Below are 18,262 nucleotides of genomic sequence, written 5' to 3' on the forward strand. Positions count from 1 at the left end.
TCGCTGCGTTTTCTGAGTTCCAGGGGGTCCGATTAGTCAGGATAGGGTCACACAAATCGAATCTGAGACCAAAAATTCTTGGTCGAAAAATGAAAAAAAAGTAACCCCTTTGCATTTTTGCCGAAAATTTTCGCGAATTTGAAAAGTGCTGGAATGAATTCTTTCATGCACTATTCTGACGTAATTTTGCCAGAGGAAACGATTGAGCGCAGTCCTAATACGCTGCGAGCAACGTATAAAAAGTTACAGCCGAAAAACGAGAACCTGTATTTTCGACATTTTTCAGCAGGTCCTTTTTCCTCCATTACTTTCTTCCTGTTGATCCCACGATGAACTTCATTCGTCATTTCTCTGCTGTTGGTCCCAGGCTTCTACTGCTGAGTTTTCTGAGTTGCTGTAGGTCCAATTAGTCTGAAAAGGGTCATACGAATTGATTCCGAGATTATCGATCTCTCGCTCAACCAAAAATAGACCTATTCAAGTATCGCCTAAAAAGACGGAAGTTCTAGTCTTCAGTATTAAATTCCGTTCTCTGATAGCAGTCTTACAGCCCTGTGCTTTACCTGTACATATGCATCGTCGTGATCAAAAAATGTTTTTGTGAACTGAGGAATTCTTTATTTCACATTAAACGTTAGATACATATTCTTCCAGTTACATTCAACATGAGACATAACTCAAAACATTTATCTACTGTAGAACGTACTTCATGACAGATAGATACGTATAAGTTCCAATATCAGTTTAAACAATAAAAAAAATGTCAGCCTCCTCATTCTGCGCACATCCAATTGGGGTTGTTACGGTTATATTATTCAAAGCTGAGTCAGTATTGTACACTATTAATCTCAACCGCCAATAGGTTCATTGAGATAAGTTAACTCGGTCATACAGGAAAAGTCGATCAAATGTAAAATTTAGGTCAAGGGTGTAATGACGGTTGCCCGATTAAGAATCAAAATTATGTTCGAATTACATGATCCATGATCAATATGTATCTCCACCTCACGACAACTGCATTCATAGATCTATGATTACAAAGCCAATTTACCACGACTCTTGAATATGCGTAAGGCACTGATTTGCCACCGAGCAATATACTAATCAATAATTTGTCAACAACACCCAGTTTTGGAGGTACAGAGATATTAACATGTGTGTACTTATGTCATCTAGTCTGGAACGGTAAGTATGCAGATCCTTACGTACTATATAACTCTATCCCATGTTCTTAGATATATGGGCTAACGCTTCGTGTGATAACGTGTGTTAATTGTAACGCATGCATAAAGTCCGCCTGCGGACTAATCGTTTGCGTATTATATACCATTATATTCTAGGTACATCGTAAAATGTTTTGTAAAAGTTCACAGTTACACATTTGAAAATAGAACAACTTTTAAATATTCATTAATCATCTAAGCTATGTTTCGTATTTCATTATTACACAAAATATAGGTATAATAAAGTTAGTATAGTTACGTACAATTTAAAAAAAAAAAAAAAAAATCAGTGGTTCTCAAATGTGATGTACACATAAATTTGAAATAAGAAAAATCTTAGATAATTATAGTAGCTATCGTATGCAGAATTCCTATACCTAACTAGGTTTCTGATCGTGAGCAGTTTTCAGTTACAGATATACACAGTTTCTATATTACATAACGGTACACGGTAACTAAGCTGCCTATGATTATTATATCTACAGTATATATATACCGTAATTATATACCTTTAGTCCCTTGTTTGCCTCAGACTCTTTTTTCCTATTGACCATGTATCGGACGGATTCGTTAATTCATCAAATGCCGGTAGCATATGAATGAACCCATTTACGCGTTGATGAAGCCCCTTGAAGTTTATTGTTCAAAGGTACTTAAAAAATTTCTTCGAGATGTTCGTATCAACTCCGAAAAATGCTGTATGTGAAGAATTTTCCAAAACAAAATCGTTCGAAGAATTAATCCGAAGGGAAAAATCGACTTCAGAGCTTTTCGGAAAAACAATGACTCTTCCTGAAATTCTCAATCTTTCTGCGTTTGTTTTAAAATTTTTGCATTTTTCCTATTGTCATAAAGATTTTTATTTGGTCTCATTATTTGATTATTGTTCGAGAATTTTAATCAAATACAATAATTATATCGGCACAGATGGCTTATATCAAATATGAAGATCCTGCTGGTAAGCGTCGACTTCATTGTACATATTTCTAACTGGGTTTGGTAAATTATTCTGAGACAACATATTCCTTACTGGAGCAACTTTGTTCGTTGGTAAGTGGCCGTTAACGAGATTTCCAAATCCATTGGCAACGCCATTATGTATCGAGGTGCCCCCGTTAACGGCCAAATGTTTCGCGTTGTTCGCAATGCCGTTTGCCATTTTCCCAACGCCGTTTTCACCCACCTTAATACCCTGCTCAACGAGATTCTGTACCTGTTTCGATATCGAGTTTATCCCATTCACCATTCCGTTCATCGTCTTATCTCTGACCTTGCTGACCCCGTTCATTCCTTTGTCAATCGCATTCTTTGTCCCGTTTGATAATTGGGTTTTCCCCAATGTCTGGACATTATTCGTCATCTGATTTACCGACTTGGCAAAACCGTTTGGTATGAAATTAACTATTCTCTCGGAAATATCGCCTGTTGTAACCGAATTTGAATCCTCGTTGTTCTTTTGCCGCGATGAATTGGACACGAGGTTCTTAAGCGCAGCGGTAAATTCGTCTTGAACGTTCTTGGTGTCGGTGTCTCCGTCCACCTGTTCGGTACAATGCCAAAATTTAATATTGTTACAAAGGGTGAAATCACCCGTCTTACCCCATTTCTAATGATCTGGTAGTCATCATAGATAAAAGAAGTTTATAAACGTCTTATGTATTCAAAAAGAATAAGGCTGCTGCGTCAACCAGCATTATTGTAAAAACAGTCTTGTCTCAGACTTTACACCGAAAACACGTACTCTGCCATTAAAGCTTTTCCTCAACATTTTATTTGCACCTTTAATTGATTCTCTAAATAAGCTCGCGAACCCATATTTATTCAGTAACGTCCTAAAACGTTACAATATAATCGTTATACTTGACAATTTCCAACAGAATTCTAAAAGAATTTCGCAAGCTATGTTGAATGGGAAGAGTTCTTAGAAGTTGGAGAGATTTTTCCAGTAGAAAATCACGGAACTGAATTTCTGTTTTACAGTGAATTGTTTTCAGAAAGAATGAATTATCAGAGAAATGAGATCAGGAACGTGGACTTACGATTGTCAGTCGATTTTCACTGTCCAGTTTCTTCAACATGGGCAATGAGAGTTCTCTGAATATTTCCAGTCTCCTTCTAAATGCCGAGACGCTGTCGTCCAGTCTACCTCTGCCCAATTGGAGCTTAGAGCAATCGAGAAGTAACAACGACGGTTCTTGACCAAACTAGAACAAGTTACATTTCATATCAAATCAGCGATATACGGGATGATAAATGAGGAAAGGATGATCTGTGGATAAAGAAATTGCATAAAACAAGTGACAAGTGTTTGTATACCTTGTTCTCGAATTCTTCTACTTGGTCAGAATCCCTCGGAAATCCGTCTATAACAATTCCGTCCGTGTCCCTATGGAGCAGAACCTGTTTCTCGACCAATTGCATGACTATATCTCTCGGCACCATCTCCCCGGCAAGGATGGCCTCCCGAACTATCGGATTCGAGCTCGCCAATCCTCGCAAAAGGCCTCCGATGCTGATGTGGACCCATCCGACCTCGTCCTGTATCGCCTGCGAGCTGAGGGTCGCTTTGTTGCTCCCAGGACCACCTGGATTACCAGCAGAGTGTTTTTTTTTTTTTTTTTTTTGTTTACTAAATTTCAAACGGACGCTTTCTAGTACAAACTTTCTCCGTAAATATCTCACCTATGACCCAGATGAAGAATGGTAGGCCCTTCCTGGGCTTGTTTGCTGTTTTCGAGGGTTGAAGTTCAGGTGGCATCAGTGTCTTCGGTGGCGATGGAGTAAGATCGGTAACTACTGTCTGTTTCGCGAGGGGGGATGTCGGAGTTATTCCTCTCTCGACCTTTACCTGTGATACGTAAATAAAAAATTAATGGGAACGGAAGAACAACCAACTGTCGCAAGCTCAACCTATGGCCATATATATATTCGTATATCTGTCGATGTATTTGTACCTCGGCTTCAACGGATCCTGGAGGATTTCCGGTACCCTTAATTCCGTCAGACATACCCAGGATTTTCAGGATTGCCTCCCGAAAATCAACGTACACCTCACTGGGATTTCTTTCGCCGTTCACCTGAAAGTCGGTAACCGATTTGGTAGATGGGACATAATGCCTTGCAGAGTACAGTTGATCGACAATATCGATACCTTAACGAATAATTATTCGAGGAAATGTTTTCCACTTACCGCAATCAGCATCCCGCTCTGATCGAAATACTCAGCAACCGGCATAACGTTTCGGTAAAAATTGTGGAGTTCCATTCTGGCCAGACCGAGAATAACGTGTCCCAATTGAGCACCGTAATCGATTTGCCTCTCCAAAATCTCCTGTCTCCACGAAACGAGAACTACCCCGTTAACGATTTGTATCTACGAACAAAATTATTGAATGTTGATTATGAGCGGTAACGTTCGTATGACGCGATGCTTACATCATAGAGGTATACGTCAAATTCCACTCTTGCCTATGTCCCCCGGATCGATATAAACAGTGTCCTCAAGCTGAATACTTTATTTATAAGGAGGCTTTGCGCGAACCTCCAAGATTGGCGGACTGTGGTAAATTACCAAGCTACATCCACGTTATAGGAACAACGTGGGTATTGAAATTTTACCTCGAAACTCCACCCCTCGCGAAGTGAGGAACAGCGACGATGTGTGAATCATGCATAGTAGTCGCAAGGTGTAATTTGAAACTTCCAGGTAGACAACGTATCCAATTTTCTGCCAGTACCTACCGCGGCTACTCATTTTTTCCCGTGTTCTGGATATGCCAATATCACCCCACCCCCCCCCCCCCCCGACCCGCTTTGCACATATCAACGGAATAAAACTAAGCAGCTTATATTTTGCAGCGTATATCATACGTTCACCCGTTTCGGTAACTAGGTCGCAACCTTCTACATTTTTGGCAACTGCCCCACTCCTCCTGCACTCCAACCTTTGTGTCTCGCGGCTGCCAAGGACTTATCGCATGTGTATACGCGCCTATCGAGTATGTGCAAAAAAGGTCTTTACAGCGCTACTTTGGATTAACATTTGTTACATATATTTTTACATCAAGTTTTACTTCTTTAACAATAGCTGAGGACGAGCCAGAGAGAATAGATTTGGGATATCATTTTACTGTAGCGTGAAGCAGCGACGCATCGACCAAATAGCGGACATGGTGTCTATGGTGCCAATCCGTTCCATCCCCTTTCACATATTGTACACAGTGCAAGCATGACATCACATTATTTTTCATCGCTAAAGATATACATATACTGCAAAAATCTATACCATACATAAAATACACACGTATAGAGTCGACAATTCTATACAGTTGAATGCCAAAAGTTAATCATCGATCAAGATGCTCGGAATGTTCTCACCTTCTCGGAATACTCGACCACGTCTCTCATGTTCCTCGGATATCCGCTGACCAGGAATGTTTTCGCGTTTGGTGCCATTTTCATTTCGAGCATCAGAACTTCAGTCACCGTTTTGCTGCTGAGGAGTCCAAAGTCGAGCATGTCTGAAAGAGGGAAAAGCTTTGATCGAAGAATCGAGCTACAGGTGATCACTTCTTTTAATGGTGCTGGCTTTGGTGAGAGATTGCAGTATGATCGCGGCATTAGCTCGAGTATAAAGTGCGAAATAAATAATTTCAACCTGGGATATGGGTACATAATGTTTGCGTATACACGTACGTGTACCCATATGTATTCGCACCTGTTTACACAGGTATCAGTCGCGTGTCCATCGGTGTTCCAACCTATGCATGACGTATATTAGCGTACCGAGCTGAATGTATAGCTGTATGTATAGCCGGTGAACGGATAAGTTGCTCTAATGTTACACACATACACACATCGGCTGCACCCTCTTCCAAACCCTAACACGAATCCATCGATCTATGAGTATAATCAATTCACCCTACGTACATCACGTACACTGAACCCCCTCTCCCGTCGGTTCCGTGACTCACTATCCGCGACCATAGAATTCCACATTAGACATATACGATTGTCCCATCCGGATTCTATTTTTCATACTCTTTTTTACGGGTGTATAAACAATAAATTTGCTGCCGACCTTTGTTTCATTTTCGAAAAGCTAAAACCCGTAAGCAACTGATACTCTACGTCAGAATACGTACTACTTTAATCGATTGATCAAACGACGAGTATCGAGCTTTCTTCCTTCTATCCAATAATGAACCGATATATCAATAATGTTCCATGACGTACCTTAGGAAACGTTAGAAATAAATACTACGTCAGTTTTTAATCAGTCGTTTCTTTTATAAAGAAGGTAGACGAACAATAATGTTTTTGCCTGTGACTATAATCATTCTTCGAATATCGATGTGTGATATAAATCGACGAATCGTGGCTACTGAAGATGAAATAAATTGATTATTTGAAACATATAAATCATAGTCGGAAGTGGGAAACAGTTCACTTCATGTCAGTAAAAACCCATCTTTCGAGTTTCACTAGGTATATATTATAACCATGCAGTGTGACCATTTCTATTAAAGGCATCTTACGTTGGTCTGCATTGGAGGATAAATATTGGGAAAAATACTGAACAATCATTGCATAATGTACGCCTTCCGTCGGCGAGGTTTCCGGAAAATGTGATATTCTTTGGTACCTTATCGTGGAACGCCATGGAATACCACTTACCATTCCCCATCGCGTACTGCTGCAAAAGATCCGTCATGTTGATATGAGTAATCCCCTTTTTCTCGTGCATCAGATTGTCGCAGTGGGTCACCTTGCCACTTCCCGGACCCCCTGCGCAAAGCAAATTCAATTTGAAACGTTCCGAATATTGTCTTCATGGCGTGATGCGAGTTGTAAAAGTAAAAAAAAAAATACATATATATATAAAACAAAAATCAAAAAAAAAGCACGTAACTGTTTTCATAATATTTTCGCTAAACGTGTATCGCGTATCTAATTACTATTGGATTTGTATAAGTTCGCTTACCGAGAACGAAAATGACAGGGACTTTTGGTGATTCAAATTTGACCTGCCCAACATTTTGCATGGGAAAATTCCCGTCTGGAGGTGTTGATAGAAGTCCTGCCTCACCTTGCCATCTTCCTGTTCGCCGCCTATTACCGTCTTCGAAAACCTGCGATCCATTTTGTTGCTCTGGAATTGAAAATTTGTTTTACAGTTCTTTCTTCGCCGATACGCAAGTTTCAAAAAAATATTATATGAAAGCTGGGGGAAAATGTGAATGGGAGAAGAAATTATAAAAGTAAATACTAATGATTCGCAAATGTGTACTACGACGTTCGTTATTATCGTGACTCGAATTACGCGTCAGTTTTATTATAATCGGCGAAGTAAAATCATTACTTTCGATCTACGACTCACCGTATACACGTGCATGCGTAATTAGTTTACCGAAGTGGATTTGAAACGTTCAATTAGCTTTCAGAATTTATTCACGCCTTATGATCCGAGCGGCCATATATGCGTCTCTCTGCCTTGTTTCAAGGGCGCAATTTCGGCTAATTACACGCCTGTAAACCCCCTAGATGAAATTCTCTCATCAATTATTACTCACGCCGAAATTAATTTAGCGGTCAAAACAACTCATTCGTGACGAAGCGGATGAATTCTGTGTTGAATAATAACGGAAATGGCGAACTCGGAATCGACGTTAACTCGCATTATATATGTGCATCAACTTATTATTATTCCATTATGTGTTACTCATAAATGACTCGGAGTGCTTACAATCTGTTATATTTAAAAAATTTTCACTGTTTTGAAATTTTATAGTCCAAGAAGTTACTGCCTTAATCGAGGGGCTATTCACTTTTTTAATGAGCTGTACACTCTGATTTTGAATCAGCTTGTAGTCGCTCGAAGTAAAAAAGAAATCACCGCACATTACGGATGAAATGACTTATCCTGATCACAGTCGGCTTAGAATCAGCTGCAATGGGTTGAAATCAATTAAAATCAATCGAAATCGGTTAAAGTCAGATGGATCCAACTAAAAAAGTTGAAAATCTCTTCGAAATCATTCGAAACCTCGTACAATCGTGTATAATCACATGAAATCATACGGAGTGGCATTAATCACATGAAGTATTTTGTAATCAGCTGAAATCATTTGAAATTACTCGAAATCATCTAGAATTACTAGGAATCATACGAAATCACTAAAAGCTATGAAATCACTTAAATATAAGGTAGCTGTTTATACTGGAATATATATATATATATCATATCACTAAGAAACTCTACAAAGATCTAGACTGTTAGTAAAGACATTATCAAAAAAAAAAAAAACTGAAATTATTCCCAAGTGCTTTATATATCTACTAAACACATTACTTTTTTTGTATTGAATAACTTCAACAATAAATTTAATAAATGTCGATCTTATGAAATTTTATGTAGTATTGAATAGTCTCAAGTAGTATATAAGGTTGTTGTTAGTTTTTATGATTACTGTAAGATATCATACCAGCCTATGTACAGGTAATAATGTTACCTCTATAAGATTTTACTTGCTGTATCTTCTACATTTGTAAATTATCTGCTATCAATAAATGACAAATTACAAATTACTAACTCTAAATATCAGAGTACAAACATTTTTATTGCTTGACACGTATCATTAGAAACACAGAAAAGCACGACTACCCAGAAATTCAGCGGAATTGATTTCTCATCTAGTAAGTTAAGGAATATTTTATCAAATTCTTGAATATCAAAACTTATTCAAGTGCTTAAATTGAATCCACTCTTTGTATACATTAATATAGAATAATTTCTCAAATTTTTCGATCGGTATATGTGCAAAATTATTTCTTAAACAATCCATCTGTTCAAATGACAAAATCTAGTGTGAATGAGAGGGTCATTCTAAAAAATGTCACAATTTCAGAAAAAATCGTAGATCTCAAATCAAATTCCTTTAAACCTTTCCAGCTATTCTCGCATTTATGTATTGACCCTAACGGTGCTAACCATGTATTCTCACACTCTCCAGTTTACATTTTTTTTCTACGGCCTGTGCATATAGACGCACCAATTTACACTCATTCATATTTCACATGCCCGACGCACTGTGCAGAAGTCAATAAATACACAGATCGCATGAGTAATGTTCTCTCTACAGGCAATCCCTTTGCCGAAAATGTTGTCCCTTAGGCTGAATAACCTTGCATTGGCTAATATGCTGCCAATTTATACGGCCGCAATGTATGCAGGAAAAGCGACGAAGATGTTTTATAGAAGCGACAGTCTCGGCGATAGTTGGTCAACGTTGCCGTAATGCAATATCTTTGTTAAAATTTTTTTTTAAACAAACAAGAATTTACTACTCCATTAGCGCGGTGTAGATTATCGGACGAGATCCAATCTTGACAGTATTGCCGTAACGCGGTTGAAAACGAGGAAGGTGTACAACTGTATACAACTGTGCCAGAATAGTTGAGAATCCAATTTGATAATTTGATGTTTCCGAAATTTATTTTATAGCATGGTATCCTTCCGCCGATGATATTCGCCGCTGCATTGAGCGGTAATGAAACGTCGGTATATGTATACCTATGTAGACAATGAGAGTGTGATGCGGCCACGTATAATTCGCGTGTTCATTAAATGTTGGACATTCCATGCGTATATTGTATGTTTCTATAATGAATGTGATACGGATTAAAAACGACGTTCATAGCCTCCTCTTTTAGCGATGAATTATACTACACTTGGTACTTGCGTTGTACATCGGTTTTATCGTCGACGGTATATAATTCTTGTACTGAAAATAATAAATTAATACTGCGCAATTATCGTCCGCTGCTTGATGCATAGACCATATGAAAAGCATGCGAAAGAACGCGGTTAATTTATTTTATCGACAAAGAGAGAAGGGCTGCACGTTTTATACGCCTGATACGCACTTCGCTGAGAATTTCTGCAACTAATCCTACTAATTGATCAGAAAATTGTAAATATGAAACGTGTAACTGCCTTACACATTCTACGCGTCACGCTGCAGTTGTTATTGTAAAAAAAAATATATACCTACTCAACTGTACAATTTCATCATCGATATTCCGCGGATGACAGGTTTGTATTTTTCTTTGCAATTTCTTGTCGAGACTAATTGTTCAGTTCAAATCCTCCACTGGTTATAGCGTCAGACACACTATGCTTTTTCAGGAATCGAAAAAGTCAATTATTTTAAAATCTAACGCGACTAAATACAGTTCACGTTAAAAATCTACAAAGCAGTATGCAAATGTGTCTGGATGAACTAAAAAAAGGATGAAGTATTTCGCGCAAATGTCCAGAAAGCGACAAAGCTTGAAAAAAGTGACATTATAATAACAGCGATTGTTATAAATGACAGTGAAAAATGCATACACCCAATAATTTGGTCCATCCGGCTGCAAGCTGTTTTCACAAATTATTGATCATACGCGTATAACGCGGTGTATTTACTTGTCGATCGTCAAACCAGCAGAACGATAAAAAGGTTACATTTTCAAATGAAATTGTAAATACGTTATACTTGCCAGTGTCCAGGCAGATGCCCATAGTCCGTTTATTGGTACGGGGTTTCCTGGTGCCGATGGAACTGCCATTTATGCACTCACATGACTGGAGATATTGCCAATCCCCACCTGTGACACCAAGCACACGTCGCCACGAATAATTGCCAGGCGAATAAGTATTCGGCCCTCAAATTCACTTGTCGTCTAGAATCTCGACCCTGACTTTGCGGTTGACTTTGAACTGCCGGTGAGATCGGGGAACTCATCAGATTACGGTGTGCCGCACGATCATACAGAATATTAAACCACAATCACCGATAGCTCTGTGAGGCTGAATTATAATCACGTGTATAATTTATTCGGACATTATGCAATGATTTTTCAAATTTATCTTCGTCAAATCAAATTCGAAGCCATACAGTTTTGTACAAGAATTTCCTCGTTAAAGAGACACCCTATAATTTCACAGAGAAAATAAACATAATCCTGTATTCAATTTGTCAAAAAATGTTTATAGAATTCGTATGTCGTTATACTCAGAATTAAATTCTTCATAAAGAAAGGGTTCGATTCTGAAAATTATTCACTGTGATACAACACCCACTTTCTTGTAACGCATATGATACACAACACTCGACCCAAGTTCTACCGTGGACACAACTTTTGATCACTTATCGTTAGCACTTCGTTTAAGAGACGATAAAATCTTCATACGATATTGTTTTTCATTTTTACAATTTTCTCACGCAATGTCAACCAAACAGAGCTGGCACGTATCAGGGGGTTTGTAGACACGTATGCTGGAAACAGGTCGATGTCCGCGAATTTATTTCAGAACTTGATCAATCAAATGTTTCTTAGGAGATGTTGAATAAACATCTCAAGTTTTTCCGCGATCGGTGTCAAAGGTTTTTCAGACGGTCAAGGCTCGCCCGGCGAAGTGGAAAGCGTGAAATTTAGTGACCGTACAACCGAGGCTGGCCTTTGCACAACGTTTGCCACGATGGTTGGTTCTACTGCGTCCGATTACTAGCTGACTCGCACTACTTATCACCATGGCGACGCGCAGGCGCAAGCTGCATTCTCCTTTTGGAAATTCTAGATACTGTAATTTGCGGTTTCAAATATGCGCACTCAAATTTTCCCGGATAGTTACGCACGCATATGTACACATCAATTCTAAAATAAATATAAATCCATCGATATTGATGAACGAATGGAATGAGGTGCTTTACCTGAATGCCATTATATGCTACATGTCTACGAAAGTTTTCGCCGATATTCGTCACTTGTTCCCCCTGCTTATTTGAATAATCAATTTGAAATCCCTGCATAATCAGTTCGAAAATTAGTAATACATTTGGCCAAATTATTACAGAAACAGATCAAAGATTGCATAAGTCACTGACGAGAATTTGAACAAAGGTTTTCATCTTTTCACTATTAATGGTTGTTTTTTTTTCGTCATTTTTCATTTTGTTTTTTCAGTTAAAACGGCGTGCTGTGAGATGAATGATTTGGTAAATTTATCAACAGAGGAAGAACTTCCCGATTCGGGTAAATGCTATTTAATTCTACGCGAATTATTGTAACGGCGCCACTTTCACTGTTATGCGAACACTGTGCAAATTAAATAAACATGTTTCATAATATGGACTAGAAAGTTTATTAAATAACAACCTGCTAGATGAGGCCAGGGCTAGGGGTTGAAATCGCAGTTGAGGGTCGTGGACTGACCCCATTTGCGACTGGAGCCAAGTCGTTGTGCTACTTATGAATTATAAAATAAACTTAAGAACTGACTACATCGAACAACCTTGTCCGTATTACATTTTTGCAAGACAGCGTTGATATGTGTGAAATACGCCGCTGGTACATCAAATTTGTAGTAATTCGAAGCCGCGAATCATTGGGAGGAAAAAAAAACGTCTGATCCTATAATCTTACGTACGATAATAATTAAATTGTGGCGTTCTCGTGGATTGTCAAATTGCATTGAGACCGTGTAATTCGAACGAAACACGTATGATCATCCGTTATAGATGTATCGTATTGGTTCTTAAATTGCCACTTGCACTTTTCTCGCAAGCTACATTTTCCCATCAAATTTGCATAAAAGACGTTGAAAAACAACTGTTCGGGGCTGAAGAACATGTAAAAAATGATCGAAAAAATTGCACTGGCCGAGAATATATCCGTTAGCAATAGCAAATTTTTTGCATATTATTTACACGTAACGATCATTTGACTATTAGTCCTACGTTTGCTTCTATCGGCTATCGTATGTTCACGGCCTTATAGAAACACACATACGTGTCGTAAAGGCAAACGTGCATGCCTTATTACATACCCGGTACTTATCGACTATACGCCGTTCCTTAATTAATACCGCGATATTCATTACAGGTCGAGGAAAGGTCGCAACTTTAAACTACTTTACGCAGGCCTGGCAAGACCTGAGACCATCGAATGCCCAAGACCTACTTTAATATAATAAAGGCTTCCTTCTGAGCCACTTGTTATCATTTTTCTAACGTTTTGCGTCTATTTTGACACATCACGCGAAACAAACGAAATTAAAGACGAGAAGTTGACGGTGTAAATGTATCGAATGAACTCTATCCTCAAATTGATACTTATAAGGCTTATAATAATCCTTAGCGATCCTACATCTATGTCTATCCAAAAAAATATTTATATAAATCAGATCACAAGTGCACAGATTTTAATGAATTCGTTATATTCATATTCAGAGCTATGTTTGTACCAAACAAGTATTATTAGTTGATTTTACTGTAAACTTGAGGGGTTTGTCGAAATACGCAATGCTTATTTCATCGAAATGGGGAGAGTTTAATTGACTGCTATCAAGTTTCATTGCTGAGTCAGCCGAAACGGAGTCGATGGGCGATTCGCGTCGACAAACGACGCTACGACGATCGCTGTTTCTTATACCTTTCAATTATACGGCGGTAAAGTATCATAGCTCGCACAACCATACATGAAAGTGGATTTATGAACCTGTACGGCCTAGGAAAAATATGTAAATAATATACAAGATGGACAGCTGCTGGGTGTCCCTCGTCTGCACATGCATAATTCCAAGCCACGCAATTCTTTCTTCATATTCCACATCACGCCACTTCGGACCCCAACAGATGTGCAAAGGCACGTTATATATTTGCTTTAAAATATCTGTACGTGAAATTTGCCATAGATATTCGATACACTTGAAACTGCCGCGTCTTGCTTCCACATAATTGTAAAACAAAATGTTCGAGTTGTTACAGATCATTGTTTAAACTTTTCTGCACATCAACCGTGTGACACTTGCAAACTGGTATTTGTAAAACGGTATATAACGGAAAAATTTAATTTTTTATAGCTCTTAGTAAAAATAATCTTTACAATAACGTTTTAGAAACTGTTAGAATTACAAGAAAATGTGGTGCATGTAAATATTCAATATCAATGGTTGTCAATAGTACGTTTTCTAGTTATTCTAATGCGAAATCTATATGGTTTACTGAGTCCTTTTTTCAATTATACAAGATCTTCACATCAAATTATTTTTGCACCAACATCAAATTAACGCAATAGTTGTAAGAAAATGTGGTACAAATAACCAAAATGAAAGAGAATAGTAAGATATACCAGATCTACTGGTTACAGCCGCAAAACTCATTTTCATTTTTCACCTATAAATTTTTCGTTTATGGTAAAAAATGAAAGTAGTTAAGTACCTTTGAACAAATGGATGTTGCAGCTGCAAGAAAATGAATAATAATTGTTTGTTATCCTTACGCGGTATACACGGTTTTGTTAGTTCATGATTTGATCGGAGTTCGTGTTCTTTAACCTGTACGTATAGTATGTATATACAAATGGTGTATTATCGACCCATATTTCCTGGGACTAACGAGATTATGAAATAATTTATTGCCTGTGATACTAAGTTTGGTGAATCCGTAAAGACGTTTCCGCTACTCTTTGCTCATACATAAAGAATATGCGTATCGTATGTAAATGTGCATGCACGTTTTAACTTGATACGAGACAATTATCTGCCGTAAAATTAATTCACCCATCATATAACCATCCCGTCTTTGAATATACACGATTTTTTTTCGTCGGAACTATTAGCGCGCATATAGTCACGATTGCAGAGCTGGTGAATACATTTTATGAATAATTTGTTAAAAAGTCTGCGGCTTCTGAATTTTAGAATAAAAACTTCATCACATTTACAAGTTTGTCAAAAATATTGAGAGGCTTTTAAAAAAAACAGTCCAGTTTAGAGAGTGCGTGATGTTCACTGAAATTTTGCGACACATTTTCTGATTGACTTCAAATTTTTGATTACGAAATCTTAACGAAATTGAAACTTCACCAACATTTCCGACAAGTTTTCAGCATACTCCGATAGAATTTATTGTCTTTTCTCTACACTTATACGAAACCTCGATAAGATTGGTTGAAACTTTTATCTAACTCATTAGTTGTAAAAGTTTTTTAGTTTTGATCTTACCGCGGAGAAGAAAATATCTCTGTACAGATTTTTTTCGATAACTTTCACTACTCTCTTTACATTCTATAGTATACATAGTAGGTAGTACCGATCTTCGATTGGGGTGCACTATATGTAGAAGGTATAAGTTAGCTAACATAAACAGTAGAAAAAAAGAAACAGTGTAGCAATAAGAAATTCATCGCACGATCATTCGATTCATCAAGTTACTTTTAAACCGAAGAAAGGAATGCCAAGTCGGTTATACTTATTACACAACGAATGTGCTGCTATGGTATACCCTGCAGGTAAATACAATACTTTGTTTGAAACTTTGACCAATTTAATTGTGCGAACTTGGCATGCTTCACCCCGTTTCTAAGTTTTACTTCGTTATTAATCAGTAAAAGATTTCTAAAACATAGATATTACGATATAGAGGTGTCTGCTAGATCAGAAATGTTATCAGTACATCGTCGCTCGAATTATCAATTGTAGTGCTTTCATTTATTTTTATTCATTATCATCACCGATCATTCTCAAGTGTCTATTGTTCATTCACCGGTACTATATATATCACAACATCAATCGTCTTGTACTAATTTTTCACGAAACTCGCGATAAAAAATTAGCATAACATAATATATAGGTATTGTATATTACATACGTACTTTCAATTTGACTCTGGTAATAACAATACATACCATAGGCTTTATCATGCGGGTACGATGTCTGATTTCACGGGCTGTTAAGGAAGACTAGAGCATGCTGATCGAGCCCGCACTCGATTATTACTGAATTTTTTTTTTTTGTTTGTTTTTTTTCATCATCAAATTTTTTGAAAAAATGTCTCTTCTACTTTTTTCGATTTCAGACCGGGCAGTCTTTCTTACTTCTTCAACGATATTTTCTCCGTGTATATAATCTGCAAACCAGCATTCAAATTATATTATCAAACTAAGCTCGTTTGTTGATGCAGGGTAAACATAGGATCATCATTGTGATTGAATGGAACGTTGAAAATGAATCTAGGCATCGGTCTTTCCGGCATCCCTCTATCGTTATTTCTATCCTGTCTGTGACGTGGTGATTTCTGCCCAAGTGCGGATTGCGCGATATTGTTGCGGTCCGGCGAATTGATTTTATGCTTCACCAAAAGTACCACGTCTTGATTCTGCCTTCGCCAACGTCGCCATATTTTGTAATGGTACCTACACCCGAATCCCGTTTGAAATTGATTTTTATGATTGTGGATATTGAAAATTTTATTAAAAATTTTACGGGACTTAGAAGAAATTAGAAAAAAGGTGTACGCGATTGAATGAAGCTCAGATAATTATAAATGCGAGTTAGCAAAAAATTACCTGATAGTGATGGCCAGCCAAAGGCAGTAAGTCATGACGAGTAACGAGCACAAAATCGCTAAACCAGTTCCTTCCCAGTATCCAAGACGAGAATATGCGGATGCACCGATCGCGCATAAATATGTGGCGATAAAACACAAGGGTGTCAGTACAGCAAAACAAACTGCATCGCCGCCTATCCCTCGCGGCCCATTGATACTTTTGCTTCGCCACCATTGGCAGGCTGACTGGCAATTACCCAAAACAAGTTCAATATTGGTTTCCATACTGTTTACATATCAACAATTGCTGTACATTGCAATATATCGTCGTTGCGGGTTTTTATCGATTTTCAAATTTCGTCTTTATTCTCTTGCCTTGCTTTTTAATCAGTGATAAATCAATTAGTTGGTAAGCGGACACTTACAATTATCGAATAAAGATTTAGAGCAATTAGCATTACCTCGGAAATTGGTTTCTTCTTTTTTTCAATTGTGAATACGTATTTACAGATTTCACAACGATCAGTGTTAGACGTTGACAACCATTTCTCTAAACAGCTAGCGTGAACCAGTCCGACAGAACCGCTACACTTGCAAGGATCCACCAACTCCTCTAAGCCGTCATCTCCTCGAATGTCGAAAAGAGAAAAATGTAATAACAACAAGAGCGTCAAAACAATTTGTCTACAGAAGTATTGTTGAGGCGTAAGAAAACGTGATTAAGACATACACCTATGTATACTATGTATATATCGTGTAGATATTCCATATCTGATATTGATGCACAATCTTTGAGATAACACGATAAGTTAAAAATAATATATAACATAAAGTTAATCACTTGTTAGTTATTCTTTTCCGCTGTTTAAATTCATATATTTCCAGTTTCAACAATAATCTTTCGCCAAGTACGAACTTCTCATTACCTTCGTGACATATTCTACAATACGTCGAAGTTGTATTTTGCTTATCGGACGACATTGTTCGCTTGTAAGAACCACACGACAACGGCGATGAGAAGACAACGGACGTCGTCTCTTCGAATACGTCACTGCAGTCGGTTTTACTGCCACAGACCTCCATCGAGCATTCGGTATTACTATCAAATCTTTACCATGTTACAGCACATCTTGTTATCACTTTGATCACACTAAGGAGCCAATCAACGGTATTCCGTCAACTGCTGCCGAGTGTGTATGTACATACCTCGTGACAGCAATCACATGTATACAAATTCTCATTTCGTTGCTATTCAACTCTTCCATTGTTCGGCTATTAGTCCGACACGAAATTTCTATTGTGTTCCATGTAACATGTGCCATTTCTCCTAGAATAAACAAACCTATAAGTACATATAAGCTTGCGAAAGTCAGTTGCCCAATATACATATATCATCACATGCAGATAATAGTCCTTAATTCGAAGGTTTTCGATTCTTCGGTGAAAAAATACAGACTCGTAAATGTCATCAATACAAATATTTTGTTATTGAAATGAATCGGCAGATATCTATTTCGTTCAATAACCTACAGCTAATAGGTCTCCTTCGATGTTTCACAATCAGTAAACACGGATAAAGCTTTTGTGATAGCGAAGCAGGAGCCTGATATGCTGCAACCCGCAGAACATGCAAGAAGTGCTTGAATCAGTGGAGCGGGCGCAAGG

The 18,262-nt window shown here is 37.8% G+C and overlaps 2 protein-coding genes across 3 annotated transcripts; both read right to left on the reverse strand.

Annotated features, from left to right (window-relative positions):
- Positions 1–1,162: 1,162 nt before the first annotated feature.
- LOC124175521 (adenylate kinase isoenzyme 5) lies at positions 1,163–11,754 on the reverse strand. Its single transcript, XM_046555864.1, has 10 exons — positions 10,767–11,754; positions 7,207–7,374; positions 6,900–7,010; positions 5,601–5,743; positions 4,414–4,596; positions 4,178–4,300; positions 3,906–4,071; positions 3,540–3,808; positions 3,263–3,427; positions 1,163–2,763 (listed from the first exon to the last, which is right to left on the reverse strand). Exons 1-10 carry the CDS (start codon positions 10,786–10,788, stop codon positions 2,161–2,163), a joined length of 1,953 nt encoding a protein of 650 aa, XP_046411820.1. The 5' UTR covers positions 10,789–11,754; the 3' UTR covers positions 1,163–2,160.
- A 2,682-nt stretch (positions 11,755–14,436) lies between these two features.
- Positions 14,437–18,225, reverse strand: LOC124175073 (E3 ubiquitin-protein ligase MARCHF3-like). Of its 2 annotated transcripts, none has more exons than XM_046554936.1 (5): positions 18,128–18,225; positions 17,524–17,924; positions 17,059–17,222; positions 16,617–16,843; positions 14,437–16,463 (listed from the first exon to the last, which is right to left on the reverse strand). In XM_046554936.1, the coding sequence occupies exons 2-5, from the start codon at positions 17,678–17,680 to the stop codon at positions 16,205–16,207; spliced, it is 807 nt and encodes a 268-aa protein (XP_046410892.1). In that variant the 5' UTR covers positions 17,681–17,924; positions 18,128–18,225; the 3' UTR covers positions 14,437–16,204. The 2 variants fall into 2 exon arrangements, with proteins under 2 accessions (XP_046410892.1, XP_046410891.1); XM_046554935.1 differs by having other exon boundaries at positions 17,059–17,225.
- Positions 18,226–18,262: the final 37 nt, after the last annotated feature.

This window comes from Neodiprion fabricii, chromosome 2, assembly GCF_021155785.1.
Source record: "Neodiprion fabricii isolate iyNeoFabr1 chromosome 2, iyNeoFabr1.1, whole genome shotgun sequence".
NCBI classification, from domain to species: domain Eukaryota; kingdom Metazoa; phylum Arthropoda; class Insecta; order Hymenoptera; family Diprionidae; genus Neodiprion; species Neodiprion fabricii.

Bases quoted from the DNA above. Each gene is read 5' to 3' on its own strand.
- LOC124175521 (XM_046555864.1), bottom strand. From the start codon at position 10,788: ATGGGCATCTGCCTGGACACTG. The intron at 7,011-7,206 runs GTAAGCGAACTT...TGCTTTGCGCAG, and splicing joins CCCTGTCATTTTCGTTCTCG to GGGGTCCGGGAAGTGGCAAG. The intron at 4,072-4,177 runs GTACAAATACAT...TACGTATCACAG, and splicing joins CAGGATCCGTTGAAGCCGAG to GTAAAGGTCGAGAGAGGAAT.
- LOC124175073 (XM_046554935.1), bottom strand. From the start codon at position 17,680: ATGGAGGTCTGTGGCAGTAAAACCGACTGCAGTGACGTATTCGAAGAG. The intron at 17,226-17,523 runs GTAATGAGAAGT...TCGACATTCGAG, and splicing joins TTGTAGAATATGTCACGAAG to GAGATGACGGCTTAGAGGAG. The intron at 16,844-17,058 runs GTAATGCTAATT...GGTAATTGCCAG, and splicing joins AGAAGAAACCAATTTCCGAG to TCAGCCTGCCAATGGTGGCG.